The 17,625-nt window shown below is 41.4% G+C and overlaps 1 protein-coding gene across 1 annotated transcript; it reads left to right on the forward strand.

Moving 5' to 3' along the window:
* The first annotated feature begins 1,203 nt into the window (after positions 1-1,203).
* On the forward strand, positions 1,204-14,737 carry LOC141798792 (uncharacterized). Its single transcript, XM_074680642.1, has 9 exons — positions 1,204-1,971; positions 3,105-3,329; positions 4,301-4,459; positions 8,307-8,378; positions 8,470-9,645; positions 9,726-9,845; positions 12,994-13,043; positions 13,122-14,295; positions 14,382-14,737. Exons 1-9 carry the CDS (start codon positions 1,339-1,341, stop codon positions 14,535-14,537), a joined length of 3,765 nt encoding a protein of 1,254 aa, XP_074536743.1. The 5' UTR covers positions 1,204-1,338; the 3' UTR covers positions 14,538-14,737.
* The last annotated feature ends 2,888 nt before the right edge of the window (positions 14,738-17,625 follow it).

The raw sequence follows: 17,625 nt of genomic DNA on the forward strand, positions 1-17,625 counted from the left end.
AAAAAAAAGCATTTAAAGATGCACTTAAATAAAAATAAATTCAAAACAGTCAGTATTTTAAACCAAGTTATGCTGTATAAGATGGAGTTATAGTGTGGCACAGCCCCACCGTAGCAGTGACTTTTTTTATTTATTATGATTATTTATTCATTCATTTATTTATTCATTTATTATTATTATTATTATTATTATTATTATTATTATTATTAGTATTATTATTATTATTATTTAGCATAAACAACAAATTTTCCAATACCCTCTTTCATATTAGAACTTCTATGTTTTGATATATAATAATTTACTTTCACGCCTTAAAAATACTTAAATAACATGCTAAAACTGAATGCACTTGATAAAAGTTATTGATTACAATTTTCAATAAAAAAAAATCATATGCTGCTTTTATTTTATTTAACTTTTAATTTATTTTCACTGGCAGTATCAGAGTCAGGACCCCAAATCCTTTATCCTTCGTTACCTTTTGTTGTTTTAACTGTTTCAATCTATTGTTAATTTTATTTTTCTGATGCTTTCCTTTAATTTGGGATTTAAAGCCCCCAATACATTTTGTAGATTCCTGTGTTAATTTTTTTGCTTTTTATTCTTGAGACCTCCTGTCTTTTTTAACCATTTCCATGCTTTTAAAAAAAAAAAAAAAAAACTTCAGTGTTAACAACAAAATCTGATTGTAACCCTCTTGTTGTTCTGAATTGTAAGAGTTACATTATGAGGAAGCAAATGTTTCTATCTTAATATTGGCAAAGTGTGGTCTGGGTCCAGAATCAGCCATTAAGTAGAGATTATGGGCACCACAGGCCACACCCTGGACACGCCCCTGCCGATGAGCATGTAAATGAAATAATAGGAGATCAGGGATAATGATAGAAATGAATCTTAATATTATCTGTTGGATCAATTTTTTGTATCAAATATTATTTCATCTAATAATATTTCATTCTGTCTTTCAGTTTCATGCTATCTCTCACGTTTTTTCCCGGTTTTGAAAAATCATATCGTGGAACACAAGTTATATTAGTTTTTAGGATAAAAGGAATGGCATACTATTATCGTAAAGGGTCAAAATAATTAATTTTATGCTGGTGATAATGACCGGAAGTCATTAACAGACTGAGTTTCTCAGCCTGTCTGTCTCCTCCTCTGAGAGCATTTTGGAGGAGTTTCAGTTTTCAGGATGGAGAGGGACCAGTCAGATCTCCTCACTGAGCTGTGAGCTGCAGAGTATTCAGGATATCTGTCTGATCATAATGGCCAACCATAGCTGAAAAAGCAGCACTCGTTAAAAAAAAACACTGGTAACTGTTGCGGACAAAAGTCAAGATGAGCAGAGACGCAGACAAAAGCATGAAGACAGTCCTCCGGAGCCAGAAACAAGCCAGGACGCAGCAGCAGGTTTCTGCCCAGAAGAAGAAGAAGGATCCGTCTCTCAGGGCTGAAATCTCCAAAGACTCTCAGTCAGGAAACGAGAGCGGGAAGGAGATTAAATCAGCGGGAGTGCAGGGGAGACGAGCAGGGAAAGTGTCGACAGGTGCCGCGGTGGAGGGTCAGAGGAGCCCCACTGCGCAGAGGAAACTCTCCGACGCTAGCAACGCTTCAGAGGACCTGAGCAAAGACTCCGGCTGCCTGTCCGGGAAACTCTCCTCCTCTGACAGCAGCTCAGAAATCTCAGACTGCACCTCAGAGGGTAACAAGCAGGACTCTCCGAGCTGCGACAATGAATTAAGCTGGATAGACGGGGGAGCTTATTCGAGGCCGGACAGCGAGGGCTCAGGAGACGGAAAGCCGTGCGTAAAAGGAGCGAGGGATCCGTGCGCCCTGCAGCCTGATGCTGCTGGAGGAGGACTCGGTTTGTTTGACTCCACGGGGACGTTTCTGGAACTCATCATGGGGGAAACGACCGACGATCTAGTCCGGGAAGTTGAAGATTTAAGATCAGAGAACGAGTATTTAAAAGTAAGTGACACTAATCCAAATGAATTAATCTACAACTGAAAATATAGTTTGTATGAGTCGGTTTCATCTAGTTTTCCACACTTGCTTGATGGTTTGTGTTTGTTATTTTCATTGTGAGATCTATAAGAAGCCTTTAGACTGGGCTCCATAGGGATTTTCAGTAAATGTTCCTGTCAGGCTTCATTAGAGAGGGCAGAGTGATTGAAGGACAACGTTTAGACATGGATCAAAAGCCATGAGTCACACATTGTCCACACGTGAGACTAAATATTTAAACCAAGACAAAACCTTCAGATTTTAGTGTAATGCACATTCATGTTGTTGCATTTATTTGGACTGCAATATCAAACCTGCACTTTGTGTGAGCAAAAGAGATAAAACTTCTCTCCTATAAGGGGGTTGGACATCCTTTTGGGTGTTTTTGGTTTCTGAAGCCCTGAGTATGCTGACTGAAAGAGTCAAATATAAGTGAGAAAGAAATATAAGGTAAGAAAAGAGTCAGTCAATGATGACTTTATATTTTTAAATAATTCCTTTAGTGATCAACTTTCATGGAGCTGTGGGATCTGTGAGAGACTTTGATTGAAAAGGTTCAAAATCTCACAGCAGGTCCAAGTTAAGCCAAATAAAATCAGGAGGTTGGGGGTGGGGGTCATTATCCCCCCTGGATTAGATCACTCTTACATCAGCAAGGTGATTTCACCATTTTCACATTTCAAGTGTTAAACATCACCTGATGCTGACTCAAGTCATTGGTGAGTCATCACACCCGGTACCAATTGGCACGATTCACCTTTTCCCAAATTTGCAGCTCCAACCCAACACCTTCAACAGGTCCAAAGTCTAAAATTAACGAAAATCCCGTTAAAGCTCCTGTTGGGTGTTTATTTTAGGTTATGAAACAGGCTGAAACTAATACTGATGGCCATTTGAGCGACAAAATCAAATGAGACCACCAGTAAATACATTTAGAGTTATTTTTCATTCATGAAAATCTACAAAGCTCAGAAAGAGGTTAGCTCAAGATGCAAGAATAAATAATGTTGATGTTTCTTTGTACTCCAAGAACAATGTTGAGCTGATAAGCATTAGTTCATTGAAAAGACAACTTAAGTTGTGTGTTTTTTTGTCAGGATGAGGTGGAGGAGCTTCGCTGTGAGATGCTGGAGATGCGCGACATGTTCCAGGAAGAGGAGGTGTACCAGCTCCAGGAGCTGCGTCTCCAGCTGGAACAGGCCAACAAGACCTGTCGCATCCTGCAGTACCGTCTCCGCAAGGCCGAGCGCCGCAGCATCCGGGTGGCTCAGACGGGACAGGTGGACGGGGAGCTGGTCAGGAGCCTGGAGCATGATATCAAGGTCAGAGGTCAACTTCCCTTTCATTACACTGCTTTCTTCTCCTCTAGCTCTGTGTGCGATCATAAGTGAACTCAGTCACCGACCACATCTAGTAAAAGCTCCTTCTCGAAAATTGGCTTTTGACTGAATCACAGCTGCTCCAGTTTACAACATCAAAGTGAAGATTTTCTGTCAGACCCACCAAACAGTTTCTCAGTCTAGCTCTCTGAACTGCGATCGTGCTGAAACACACTGGCGGAGGCTGTCTGAGTCATGACTGCTCACTGTGCCGTAAAAACCTCCATGCTGTTTTTTTTCAGCACCACAACAGTTTCATTAGCTGAAATGTCTTCATCATGCTTCCTGTTTGTATTTTTGTTCTAAAATGGGGTAATTATGTGGTGAGTCGTTCTCCATGAGCACAAAAGCACTGTAATCTTAATCAGAGTCCTGGCAGGTCAGTAAATGAGACTCAGTGGTGGCAGTGAGAGCCGGGCTGTGAGCAGTGGTGTTAAATTCCCAAAAGCCTCGCTCCCCTCTCTCCCCCCTCTAACCCCAATCCACTCATGAATTCCTGTCACAAGCTTTTCCTTGTAAAGTCTCTTAGATTTTTCCAGACCAACTGCTGTAAGAAAACAAACATGCTGGTGTCACAAAACAATGCTGATGAAAACATCAAGGGCCAAAGGTTTCCTTCACAGCGCCTGTGAAGGTGACTGAGGAGCTGAGAGGTTGTTGACATTGTGCTAGTTTCTGATTATGAAATAATTTGAACATTTCTTCATTAAATGCTGATCCAAGACTATAAAACTACAACTGCAGATCTAAAATACCACAAAGAGTACCCAAAAGCACCCCCATCATCAAGAATTATGATCTGACACAGGAAGACAAAAAGATGGTTTCATTAAATAGGATCTGCGCCTGTGCTCCACTTACAGCTCGACAATGAACGGAGCTTGAATAAACTGTTGAATTTGCTTTGTGTGCAGGTCGCAAAAAGCGTCTCCCTGCGGCTCTACAATGAGCTGGAGGTGGTGCAGAAGAAGAATTCACAGCTGGAGTGGGAAAACGAGGCACTGCGGGAGAAGACACAGGAACAAGAAGTGGCCAAACAGGTGTTACAAGCCGAGATGGACAAAACCAGGGAGGTGAGATACTGAAGCAGAAATATTAGAAGAAAATGCATTATAGTTACAGGATAAAGTTAAATAAGTAACAATTACATGAATTTCCCTTCGGGGATCAATAAAGTATATTTTATCTTTTATCTTTATCTTTTTATCATGATATGATTTGATACTATAAGCTATAATATGGAACAGGACGATTCAATGTGATATGATGTAATATGATTTGATGTAATACAAAATGAAGCTTTACAAACAATATAAAACAATAAAATGAGATGCATTGTGATACGATAGGAAACGACTCAAGACCGTATGATGTGATGCCATGAAATATGTTACCATACAGCGGAGTATAATGAGACACAATAAGTTATGATACGGTATGATAAAAAACAATGTGTTGATATATTAGGAGGATGCAATGGGATATGACAAGAAACGCTGCAATCAGATGCAAGGCAATGGGATATCGTGCAACAAAATAGGATAAGATATGAAACCATGTAATGAGATACAAGATGTGAGATATGATACAATACATTACAAAATGAAACAAAAGAATACAACAGGATGCGCTGGGGAACTTTCAGATACGAGGCAAATAAACCAATACAATAAGATAAAATATAAGGAAAAAAATACAATACAATGGGATACGAGACAATAAGAAGCAATACAAAAGGAAACAATACGATCCATTACACTATATAAGGATACAGTGCGAAATGCTACAGTACGCAGTGTGATTCGGTGCAGTGTGAAATAATGCAGTGTATTAAGAAGCAGAACAATACAGAGCAGTACGATACGGTGCAGTACTATATGATGCAGTGCATTAAGAAGCAGTACGATATGATGCAGTGCGATACGATGCAGTGCATGAAGAAGTAGTACAATACGATGCAGTGCGATACGAAGCAGTAAAATAGGATGCAGTGCATTAAGAAGCAGTACGATATGATGCAGTGCATTAAGAAGCAGTACAATATGATGCAGTGCATTAAGAAGCAGTACAATATGATGCAGTGCGATTTGATGCAGTGCATTAAGAAGCAGTACGATACGATGCAGTGCATTAAGAAGCAGTACGATACGATGCAGTGCATTAAGAAGCAGTACAATATGATGCAGTGCGATTTGATGCAGTGCATCAAGAAGCAGTACGATATTGAGCAGTACGATATTGAGCAGTACAGTACTGTGCCGTATGATACAGTGCTGTGCGGTACGGTGCAGTGCGATACGATGCAGTGCGATACGATGCAGTGCGATACGATGCAGTGCGATAAGATGCACTATGATACGATGCAGTGCAATATGATGCAGCGTGATAAAATTTCAGTGTAAAGTGAATTTATAAGATTAAGATGAAAAAATAAGTTATGTGCATTTTGTTGTCCTGTGTAGATTTTTCCGGTTAAATTGGGAAAATTTTGGTATTAAAGTGCTCCACACTGTCCTGAGATTTAAGCAATAGCTTTTTGATGCAGTATACATCACATATGAACACATAATGTTTTCTAAAGATGTGCTTCCAATAATATAGTACTTTTATATCTTATGGACCTCCCAAGGAGCCACTTTTGTAAGAACAGTGTATTTTTGTTCCGAGATCTTTATACAATAGGCTATTTTATAAAATCGTTAACCCAAATCTTGAACAGAAACATAGCCTCCATCCCTCTGGTCAGGAATCTGTCCTCACATTTCTGCTGCTTCACAGCTGCACCCATCCCGGACAGTTGTCCCTTGTGAAGTCAGGTGACACATGACCCTGGTGCAGCTCAATGATACGAGAGGAGGGCACGGCGAGCAGCTGCCTGGTGCCAGGGCGGGGTGAAGCAGCCTGGTATGCTGGAGTCTGAACTCCAGGCACAGCTGATATCCTCAGCTGAGTGGACAGAGAGGAGGGAGCAAGAGATTATAAAAATAGCCTCTCTCTCTCATGCTTTGCCCCTTTCTGCTTTTATTAAGCTTGGCTAAATATGGATCAGTGTGTATTTTGGCATTCATAAAGGCGGGTTTTTGTGCAGCGGCATAGTGACCTACAAACATCTCCACCTGATATGCTTTTGTCAAAACAGTGAATACTACACCCTGACAGAGTGAATTTGTAGTCCATCTTTTGTTCTTGTGGCCTCCTTTTGCCTTTGTGGCTCCTGTGATAACAAATCGTGCATTTCTAATCCAGGATTCAATGCTCTGGCATGAGCCCAGTCTGGGCTACTCATCAGAGACAGCTGCTAGTCCCTTTGATCCCAACAGGGAAATCCACTTAGATTACCTAATCTAGCAGCGCAAAACATAGCTTGAATCCATGTGAGTAAGAGGGAAGAGGAACCAAAGCTGGGAGCTGATGGGCACTAAATGAAAATACTCAAACACTCAGAATACCTCCTGTGAAATGCATCAGATTTTTATTTAAATATTTCTTATTCATTTTTCTTTTCAAGCTGCAGTGTACAGTTTCTACACAGCCCACAGGCCCTCTGCCCTTGGATTTAAAATACTATGACCAGCTACTTATTTTTTTCACTTCGAGGCAGCAGAAGATGACTATTATTAACACAGTGACATCCTGTCTAGTGTCTAGCAGCGAGACAATGGTGCCAGACAGAATCTGACATTCCTCTCATGCTCAGACTCAACAAAGACACTCGGTCATGGAGAGAGGGGAAGGAATTGACCAGGAAAAGAGTTTAGATCAGATTACAACCGAACAGTTGCTGTATTTAATGCATCTCTTAGAGCCACAAATGGATTATCAATATTTCGAATCATATTTTTACTGAATTATTATATTAATATTTGTTCTGGTCTTTGTGCTGATAGCTCCCTTTTTTTCAAGTTTGCCCACTCCCTTGTTTTTTTTTTTTTTTTGGTAAATGTGATGCTAACGACGGCAGTTGGTTAGCATAGTGGCCGGACATGTTTTATGTAACACAGTATGCACAGTACCTGTTTTTGTAAGTCTCTCGATCTTTTTTTAGATTTAAAAACTCTTGGTTCCCTCAGGTTGAGATAATTTACCTCATTTACTTTGCTGACGAAAAATATGTATTTTACCGTTTATCTGTTTAGTGACGGAGTAATAAAATAAATAGTTGCGGAGTGATATCTTCTCCAACTGTGAAAGTGATGCGTCACCCGCGGTGTACTGTTATTGTACGGAGCTAATGGCGGACCGTTAACGCGTCGAAGCTGCATAGCAGACGTTTTCAACTTGTTCTGGCTTTACGAGATTTACCTTGAATCCTGTAGGCATTTTCAGTTTTAGATATTTAGTTTGAAGTTAACGTCGGCTCTAGGCGAACAACCTGTCACAGCCCAACCACAGCTAGAAGAGAAAAGTAGTCCACCTGGCGTTGTCTAAAGCTAACGAAACACGCCCTATGTCCAAACTCGCCCGTTACACATAATTAAAGCAATTTCTGGCGAATAAAACTCCAGATATGGAGTATTACAAAATCAAACAACTCATTAAATCACACTACCACTGAAAGTTTACAGTTTGAGCTTTCAAAGCGTGGGCTATTTGAGAGCTCTAGGGGTGTTAGCTTACAGCCCAACTTTTGATTGTTTGTATATAAAGCTAAGCAGACAAAGCAGACCAATATCTTTCTGAAAAATGTTATGAATTTGTTAGATCCAGGATTCTAATCTGAGCTTTTGGCTGATTTTATCTTTGTAGCCTAACTTCTGCTGATATCGGCTGCCAAAGTGTCTCAGACGGTGGAACAAGAAACGTGTTACTTTTGAGAAATCTAGGCATATCAGTGCTTTCTTTAAACAGATCATTGATAACAAGTTGCTCTGTTTTTGTGTTGTTTCCCAGTCAATTTATGTGTTCATATTTTCCCCACAGGGAACTCTGAAAAAGAAGAGCATACGATCCTCTGTTAACAAGGCTGAGAAAAGACTCTCTCAGCAGATTGAGGTTTGTTATGTTTGTTATTCAGCCTGAGATGTGTTAAAGCCACCTCTTCATCCCCCTGACTAGAGTGTCTTGTGTTTTTTCTCCCCTCCAGGATGACAGCGCCGATCTGAGATGCCAACTCCACTTTGCCAAAGAGGAATTAACTCTCATGTGCAAGAAGCTCACCAAGTTGGTATCTGAGAGTGAGTCAATGAGAGAAGAGCTGGCCAAATACCGCTCAGCCTATGGAGACGTCGATGCCAATCAGTTACCTGAGGGCAAACGACACTCGGCTCGTGCCAGGGAGGCTGAAGTCAAAGTTCACCTTAAACTAGTGGAAGAAGAGGCCACGCTCCTGAGTCGGCGCATTGTTGAACTGGAGGTTGAGAACCGGGGACTGCGAACGGAAATGAGCGACCTGAGAGAGAAAATGGGAAGAGGAGGAGGGGAAGAGGAAGAAGAAGAGAATCGGGATGCGTTTGAGGAAAACACGGCAGCTACCATGCAGGTTAAGGACGACGAAGGAAGAGAGCAAAGTTTGAAAAAAGGATTCAAAACATCTGGGAAAAGTCAAGAGAAAGAAGCAGAGAAAAGTAAGAGTAATGTTGAGAAATCTCCACGAGGCAATCAATCACGGACTGAAAGGACAATGACTGCTTGTCAGGGGACACGAGAAGATCCAGTGGGTGGTAAGATGGACCCCGCAGACACTCCTGAGGGTAAAATCAAGAAAACTGATGAAGGTTTTAAAAGTATGACAGTGAAAGATTATGAAAGTCTTCTGGCTCTCAGAGATCATTCTTGCATCTTGAGTTCAGCCATTCAGCTCCTGATGGCACCACCAAAAAATGGGCATTCCTCATGTCCCTCAAGTGCTTTTACCTCTCCTACAGAGGACTCAAACAGCAAGAACCAGAGGTTCTCTCCACCGGGGTCTTTGAACGAGGCTCTGGAGCTTCTCCAGGCCATGCTTTTGGCTTTCATAGGCAGACTGGAGACACTTCTTACAGGAGAACATTCAGAAAAACTCGCTGGGGTTGGACATGTGTTGGAATCCAGCGCTGGAATACTGGATCATGATGTTCATGCTCTGAGTAAACAGGCAGGTGCTGAAGATCTACGCACCACAGAAGTTAAAGAGAGAGAAAAACTAACTGGACAAGCAACTTCCTCCCAGTTTGATGTAACAGACAACCGCAGGGACCCCAAAATGTGCCTTACGTTACAGATTCTGTGGATCCTCCATCAGTGGAGTCAAGTCAAAGGACCCAGGCTTGAGGGGAAAGAGGTAAACCTTAAGCATACACGTTTTTTAAGGTCAAATAACTCAACATGAATGTCTAAATGTGTGTGTTTATCTCTGTTCAGGGTAAAGACAAAATTGTGTCTGTGCTGCGGCGATTGTTGCAAAACCTCAGCACAGAGCTCCGGGATGATCCAGTCGACTTTGGCAGTCAGACCAAGGCCACACAAGGCAAGGCAGCTGAGGTAAGAAACGTGTTTTCCCTTCAAGCATGTGCCCCCCCTGCTGTGAGTGAGTCTGTGTGATACAGCAGGAAGTCCTCACCATGATCCTTCTTCCTGGCTACAAGTGGTCGTGACTCTCAGGAGTCAGCAGGCGTCATGAGAAGACTCACGCCAGACGATTTGGGCTAATCTCTTGTAAGGGCTGCAGCCAAACAGGACACATGTTGAAATCTACTGCATGAAAACACACAGCTGATCCATCGCATTGTCGAGGACCAATCAGAGATACAGCCTGTTATTCTGCTGCTTCCACCTAGTTGGTCACATGCAGAGACAGAAGCAGTTTTATCACACCTCAGATAATCCATCATTTGAGTCAGCGCCACTGAACTGTTGATGTGTCTTTTGCACAGCATGGCACAAGATTTGCTTTGAGGAGACGGATTTATTTCTTTAATGGTTGTTTTCCTCTTGATCCTGCTGGCTAGACAGTAATCCCTCCTCTCCTCAGAGGCTGAAGGAGTTTGCCATGAAAAGGACAAGACTGAGAGAGTGCTAAAGCCATGCTAGCAGCTGTCAGTGGAGGCTTTGATGTAAACGCTAACATTAGCTTCCTTGCATCACAGTGCAAACATGATGATGCAACATGTATGTCGTTAAAAAGTGATAGCTATTTGTGTAGCTATTTGCAATTAGAAATGACCATGTTTCTCAAATCTCTCATCACACATCTCAAGTCTGAGTGAGAAATAAAGGATGAATTCACTGTTAAGTTACCCAGTGGTTGTAAAATAAATGTTTTAAGTCTGAAGACCAGCAGTGCCCAAATTTAGACAAGAGGGTCAACTTTAAGTTTTTCTAAGGGCTGGTAAAATTAACAAAGCTGTGCAGTTCATCCCAAGGCTAATTTATCATCTCACTAATCTGGATTTCCTAAAGTATTAAATCCCATTTGTTGTGATAGCAGACCAGAGTTGTTTGTCTTTTGGTCTCAAGAAGCTGTCCTCTAGGGATAAATACTCACTATCAGACCCAACCTCAAGTGGTCAGTCAAGGAACTGCAGTGTTAAATAATAAACAAACATTACACTTTTACAATTTTATTTAATTAAGCTGTTTTTTATGGTTACTCTATAATGTCATTTGAAAACATCTTCATATTCTGATCCCTGACCTCTTTGAGCTGAAAGGTCTATATTTGAGAAGTATCTACATTTGCACTTGAAACCTTACACAATGTGAAAACAGTAAAACTGTTAGGAGACAGTAAGGGGTAAAGGGAGCACCCAGTTTAACCAAAATATTTAATCAGCAAAATTTCTAAAGAACCCAGACTTCAACACAAAAATCTGAAACACACAAGTACATGGCATGGCCGGGTATCTGGGGAACCGCATATATTTTTATATGTTTAGACCTGTCATCCACACAAAACTGCAGTTTTATGTTACTCAAAACAATGTTTTCTGAAAAATCCAGATTTTGGAAAAATCGCAAGCTGAATGAGGGGGTTCATGCTACGATACGATACGATACAATATGATGCGATGCGATGCGATGCGATGCGATGCGATGCGATGCGATGCGATACGATACGATGTAGGGATGCACGATATTATCGGCACAATATCGGTATCGGCTGATAAAAGCTTAAAAACACGTTTATCGGTATCGGCAGATATGAAAATTTCTGCAGATATGAAAATTTCTGCCGATAGAGTAACATACAAATTCCAGTACAGCAGTACAGGAAAGACTTAGCTTTCTTAACAGTGAAAAAAACAAACAAACTTGTGATATCGGTATCGGTATCAGTATCGGCCAAAAGGGGTTACGATATATCGGCATATCGGATATCGGCAAAAATCCAATATGGTACATCCCTAATACGATGCTATGCAATGCGATACAATGCGATACAATGCGATACGATACGATACGATACGATACGATACGATACGATACGATACGATACGATACGATACGATGCGTTACGATATGATACGATATAATTTATTGTCCCCCTAGGGAAATTTGTTTTGGACTGGCCTGCTGCTTACACGTCTCCAGAATCTGATAAAACAAACAACACAAAATTGCACATCACCAGTATTGCACATACAGACACATATTGCAATACAGCCTAATACAATAAAAACATAATCTTTTGGTCCACACCATACACTCTGTCTGTTCCTGAAACCGTGAATTGAAGCCAATCCGTGGACGCAGCAACATTTGCAATGACGCTGGTTATGAGTTTCCTTTTGATCAGCTACAGGGTGCCTGCCAGTCACGTGACCTGAGCTGTGTCTCTGATTAGACAATCAAACAATCCTAATTTCTTCAAAAAAGTTAGAAAAAAATTCAACGTAAAGTGTGAGACAATAGTGAAATCAGCATTTAAGACCCAAACTGTTTTTTTAACCAGGCTGTAACTATCTTTTTTAATGCTGTAAAAGTCTGTTTTTATGGCTGGGTGTGTACGTAACTTGCAGTCTCTCTGCAGCCAGCCTCAAACAGATTCTAGATGAACAGCGACTTTTAGCACTTCTGCATAGGCTTCATTTTTACTGACCGGATGTTGCCCCTTGGGTAACACTATTAGTTTAAGTGAAGAGGAACGAAACACAAGGGCTCATATGCTGGAGAACGTTCTGGAAAACTTGTATTCAACAAATTCAATCCAAAAAAACAGTGATAAACCTCAAAAATCTTGTGTCTCCTGGTATTAGATTTGCTGTATATCTCCACATCATCATACTTACTCAAAGAATTAATTTGATGCCTTCATACTCGTTCTCTTTGTGTGTTTTGTCTTAAACTGTAACATATGAGCATGATGTCCACCATCTTTAAAACAGCTTTATGCTACTGCCTGTCATGGTGGGGTCTGCTGCCATTAAATTTAATAAATTTGATGCAATGATGGTGTGTTAACCTGGCTCGTGCAATATTTTTTTTTCTCTTTTCACCATTCGTGTAAGTGGTCCATTTTCATTATTAACGACTGGATGTGCATCCAGTTGTGGTGTGCAGGGCAGGAAGCAAAACAAAAGGTGAAAAAAAGGAAAAAAGAGAAATAAATCAGGACAATTTATCCAATCCAATGAGGAAACAGTCTATCAAAGAGCTCTTGATTTTGATTGATGTTTCTCTCTTTGCTCAGAGTGCCGTCAGCAGCGTCTTCAGTGACAAACGCCACTCTGAAGCCAACAGGTCAGTGTTTTCTTCCCTTTCTGTCTTTTAGTCTGAACTTTTTGATCATATCTGACACATCACTGGCTGTTTCCACAGATCCTATGGCTCCACTTGGAGAAGGCGACAGTTTCCTCCACACAGCTGTAAGAGGAAGAACTGGTGCTATGTGTGCCAAGACGCTGCGCAGCTGGACAGAGAGGACCCGGTTAAGACGTGGGACCATCTAATCATGCCGCCCAGCTTCCCTGATCTCGACTTTGAGCAGATGTCCCTGGAGAGAAGCCACACCGCTCCAGAGAGGTCGGCCTGCCGCATCTACTACAGCCCCCCGTCAGCTCGCAGGGTCCAGCTGGCTCAGCTGAAGCAAAGCCCCGTCACAGACAGAGAATCCTTCAACTCAGCCTCTCCCTGGTGCACACCGCCGACCTCCTTCTCTCAGCTCTGTCTGGGCTCGGCTAATAACTTGAGCGACGACATGAAAGAGATGACGGCCAGCTGGAAGCAGGCGTTGCAGAGCGGGTCACAGGAGGCGAGAGGGAGGCTACAGGGGAGGTCAAAGGAGGGGGGATGCTCGTGTGTTCAGACCAACACGAAGCCACAGATGGTGAGTGTAGCTCAGCAGACAGAAGGAACACAAGGGTCTGTGACTCCGAGAAGAAGTCCATCCCGAGTCCTGAGCCCCTCCCTGGTCTCTGCTCGCTCTCACCACATCTCCACCTCCATGGACAGCTCGCCGAGCCGAGTGGAGCGGTCCAGATCTTCTCCTAAACTGTACCGGAGACACTCTGCATCTAGTCCATCTTCACCCCCATCGTCCGCTAACCTGAGCTCCTCCTCATCAACACAGTCCACCACTAGAGACCGAGCACTGTGGAACCTGGCTCACCAAAGCCACACCGGCCTCTCGTGGGCCCGACAAACCAGCCTCAGAGGACAGAACCAGAGCCCTGTGAGCAGCACGAAGCCTCCCAGCAAACCTGCAGCAGCCAACCGTTACGGCATGGTCACAGAGTTCCTGCGCAGGGTGAGCGGCCGGGCAGATAAGCCAGGTGTGGGGTCCGGGCAGAAGATGAAGAGCGGGCTGAAGAATCTGGAACGTGCTCCGACGAGGCCTCCTGCTGCGCCGCTGCAGAGGAACGACAGCGTGACGAGGATCGTCAACCAGAGGTTCATGAAGCAGAGGGAGGAGGCCAGTCGAGCGCCGAGGGAGGAGAAGAGGGGGAGTCTGAGCCAGAGTGTGCGACACAGCCAGAGCACCTCCACTTCAGAGGTCAGTGAAACAAACCGACAGAAAAACCTTCACTGAGGAGATGTCAGGGTGTAGAGTGTCAGTCTTTTCTTTTCTTTTTTCCCCAGGAAGGAAACTACGACTGCAGCTCCAGCAGCTCTCTGACTTTCTGCTTCTCCCGTCCGTCCCGCTTCACCCAGAGACAAACATCTCATCACAGCAAACTCCCGCTCCACAGGTACTCTCCCCCTGCGAGTGTGGCTGGAGACTCCAGCTGTGAGTGAGCCCGAGGAGAATCAGCAGCTATCGTGATCCTTCAGGACAGCTGAGGGCAGTCCGAGCTGTGGATTAAGACTTTGAGATGTAATGTTCAAATGTAAACACAGCTGTGATGCAGGAAGACTAAACTGTGAGAGTGTTTGTATGATGTTGAATTTCAAGCTCATCTCAAGTTTTCATCTTCTGCAGTCTGACTTAATCTCAACTTCTCATACTTCGAACTCAAATCATCTGTATTGACAGTTTTTAAACTTTATGTAAAACAAATTTTGCACTTATAGTCTGAGTTTCAAACTTTCTTTTCAATTTTGTATAATCTTTATGTTATTTTGTAGAGAATAATCTCATGTTTTAAGATTAAACTCATTGCTGTTGATGCTTTCGAGTCAAACTCTCTCTGAGGTGTGAGACGTGTCATTAGATTATCAGCAGGACGCAGCTTCAGCCTGTTACGTCACGCACTCGAAAAAGAAAAAGTAACTGTTAAGAAGTTAATGGGATAAGATTTCCTCGCGTGTCAAGCGCATCATCCCTCGCCTCCCTCTGCTGGGTCATCCTGACTTTCACTGTCACTGTCAGTGTCACTCAGCAGCCGAAACATCAGAGGACACCAGCTTGTTGTGAGGCTGTTAAATAAACTTTAAATGACACAGTTTTGATTTGCAGAGGGAGGGGGATCAGATTTCCTGACAGCAGATCAGCTGAAACACTTTGTCTCCACCTGCTGTGGTCAAGGACAGCGAGTTGGAGGAAGGAGGTCACACAATCATGTGGTGTTGTGTTTCTATTCGCTTCACATGTGCATCCTCTAATGTTACACACACACACACAGATCAATGTGGGTTAGCTCCCAGTGGAGGGTCCTCTTTTCAGTCATAACCCAGTTTCATGTTAACTTGAAGCTAACACAACCCAGCTCTAGATGAAAAATGCACAGACACCTGAGGCGGCCCAATTGTCCCAGGCCCACCAACTGTCTGACTTTCTTTGAATTTTTTATATTTTTTTTAATTTTATTTATTTATTTATTTAAAAATCGTCTTTAAAGAGGAATATTAAAGAATTTTGTCACTTTACACTTGTTTAGCTATTGTTAGATGCCCTGTATTTATAAAATGAGCCAAGTTTGGCAATCTTTGGCCTGTTTGGTGAAAAAAAAAAAAAAAACATTCAGCCTATGTTATACCAGTAGGACTACAGAATAATTTTGGGAAAGACTTTAGATTTTTTGTCTTTTATTAATTGTGGTTAATGTTGCTGCTCTTAAAGCCTTTAATACATGGAAAGCTGAGGTGGTGCAGCTCATTGGTGCGTTAAAGCACTACTCTTTGTCCAATACTTTTGAGAGCCATTGCCGTTTGGTGCACTATTATGTTATAAAATTTTATCAAATGTCAAAGGATCAAAAAGCAACAAATCTGATTTTATTCATATAAAGTAAGAGTTCTATATTTATATCTACAAATAAAAAAAATTTCTAAAAAAATGTACTAAATTTTGTAATTTACGGCCCATCCAAATTGAAATCCTGGATCCATCCCAAACAGCCACTAACAACAATCAAACCAGTCACTGGTGTGGACATTTACCCCAAACAGCTATTTAAACCTGTACGTATCATCCTGTGTGATTATTATGATCAGATCAAACATTCACGGGTGAAAAAAGATTAATTAAAGTAGCTCCAAAAAAGAGTTGGTGTAGTATAGGTGGAGAAAACACGGCACTACTTCATTAAAGTACAGGAGGACGTTAAACGAAACCTGACATGCAGTACCGGAACTCACCTGAGAGGGCGCTGCAGCTGATTCTCTTCTCTTCTTGTCGGCTGTGTTTCCTCTTTGGTAACATTTGTTGGTGTTCAATAAGGGGTAAATACGGATGTGCCCCTTGCGCTCTGATTTCTCAGATATGTGCCTGTAATATCAACTGTTTTTGGATGAATTTAACATTAATTCAGTTTAAATGGAGTCTGTTTTCTCGAGGTTTGACTCTTATGACTTTGAATCTGATCGGAGGTTTCAGGACGGACTGAAGACTTTAAACATCAGCAGCAGCAAGGATGAAAAGAAACTCCTGGACATGAAACTGTTCTTTTACAACAGGTTTGAAACATCTTTGCAACTTTGGCTTCAAATGTATTCAGAATTTAAAATGTCGACACATTAAGGAATTGTATATAACTTACATATATAACAAGTTTTGAAGTATTTCATACTGAACATCTCAGTTAATCAGTTAATGCTGACGTTATTCTTTTGATTTACCTGTTTTTTCCCTTTTCTTTTCTTTCTTCCTTTTTTTAATTTCATATCGCAAGTCTTTCATTAGCTCACATAAAATTTTATTTATTTGTATCAATGTGTGTGTTTTTTGTTTTTTTTTTGATTATAGCTATTTTCTATTCATTTGAATCCAATCCAACTTTATTTGTTAAGCACTTTAAAAACAGACACTGTAAACCACCAATTTTAAAATTTCCGTTAATTTTTTAAAAATACATTCTTGGTTAGAAGCATGTGGGTTTTAAGTCAGATTTTTTTTAACTTAACCTTAGCTTGTAAGGTATAATCTATTTTTGTTGATGTCACTAAATTATCTGAGTATTAAATTTTGTGTGTGACATTAAAGCTCCTGTGAGGAGCTTTTAATGAGTTAAAAACAGACTAAAGTTAATACTTACATTAGCTACAGGCTAGGTACAGGAGCAAACCAGACCATCCTCATCAAGGTTAAATATTTAAACAACTCGCACTGCTTACACAACCAATTGTGCAATATTTTCGTTTCTCAAAAAGGTGAAATTTTTTTGTTCAAAAGAGGACTTAAACATCCAGGACAAAATAAGTGCGGTAATACGAGGCAACATTTTACCCTCAGCTTCTAAAGCAGCACAATAACTATTAGTGAAAACTGACAGATTTACATGACTGTGTTCAATTTCTTAGTTAAGTTTTAGGTTAATATTTAGTTTATTACTTGATTCAAATTTCCTGAACTGTTGAAAATAATCCCTCTCAATCATCACCAGGTTTGTGGAACCGATAGACCAGACCAGCTACAAACAGTGGAGCTCTTCTTCACCTGGTGTAA

Source organism: Halichoeres trimaculatus, unplaced genomic scaffold (genome assembly GCF_033239565.1).
Source record: "Halichoeres trimaculatus isolate MK-OKI-2021-1 unplaced genomic scaffold, fHalTri1.1 fHalTri1_scaffold_11, whole genome shotgun sequence".
NCBI lineage: Eukaryota > Metazoa > Chordata > Actinopteri > Labriformes > Labridae > Halichoeres > Halichoeres trimaculatus.

Bases quoted from the DNA above. Each gene is read 5' to 3' on its own strand.
- LOC141798792 (XM_074680642.1), top strand. From the start codon at position 1,339: ATGAGCAGAGACGCAGACAAAAGCATGAAGACAGTCCTCCGGAGCCAG. The intron at 3,330-4,300 runs GTCAGAGGTCAA...CTTTGTGTGCAG, and splicing joins GCCTGGAGCATGATATCAAG to GTCGCAAAAAGCGTCTCCCT. The intron at 13,044-13,121 runs GTCAGTGTTTTC...CTGTTTCCACAG, and splicing joins CGCCACTCTGAAGCCAACAG to ATCCTATGGCTCCACTTGGA.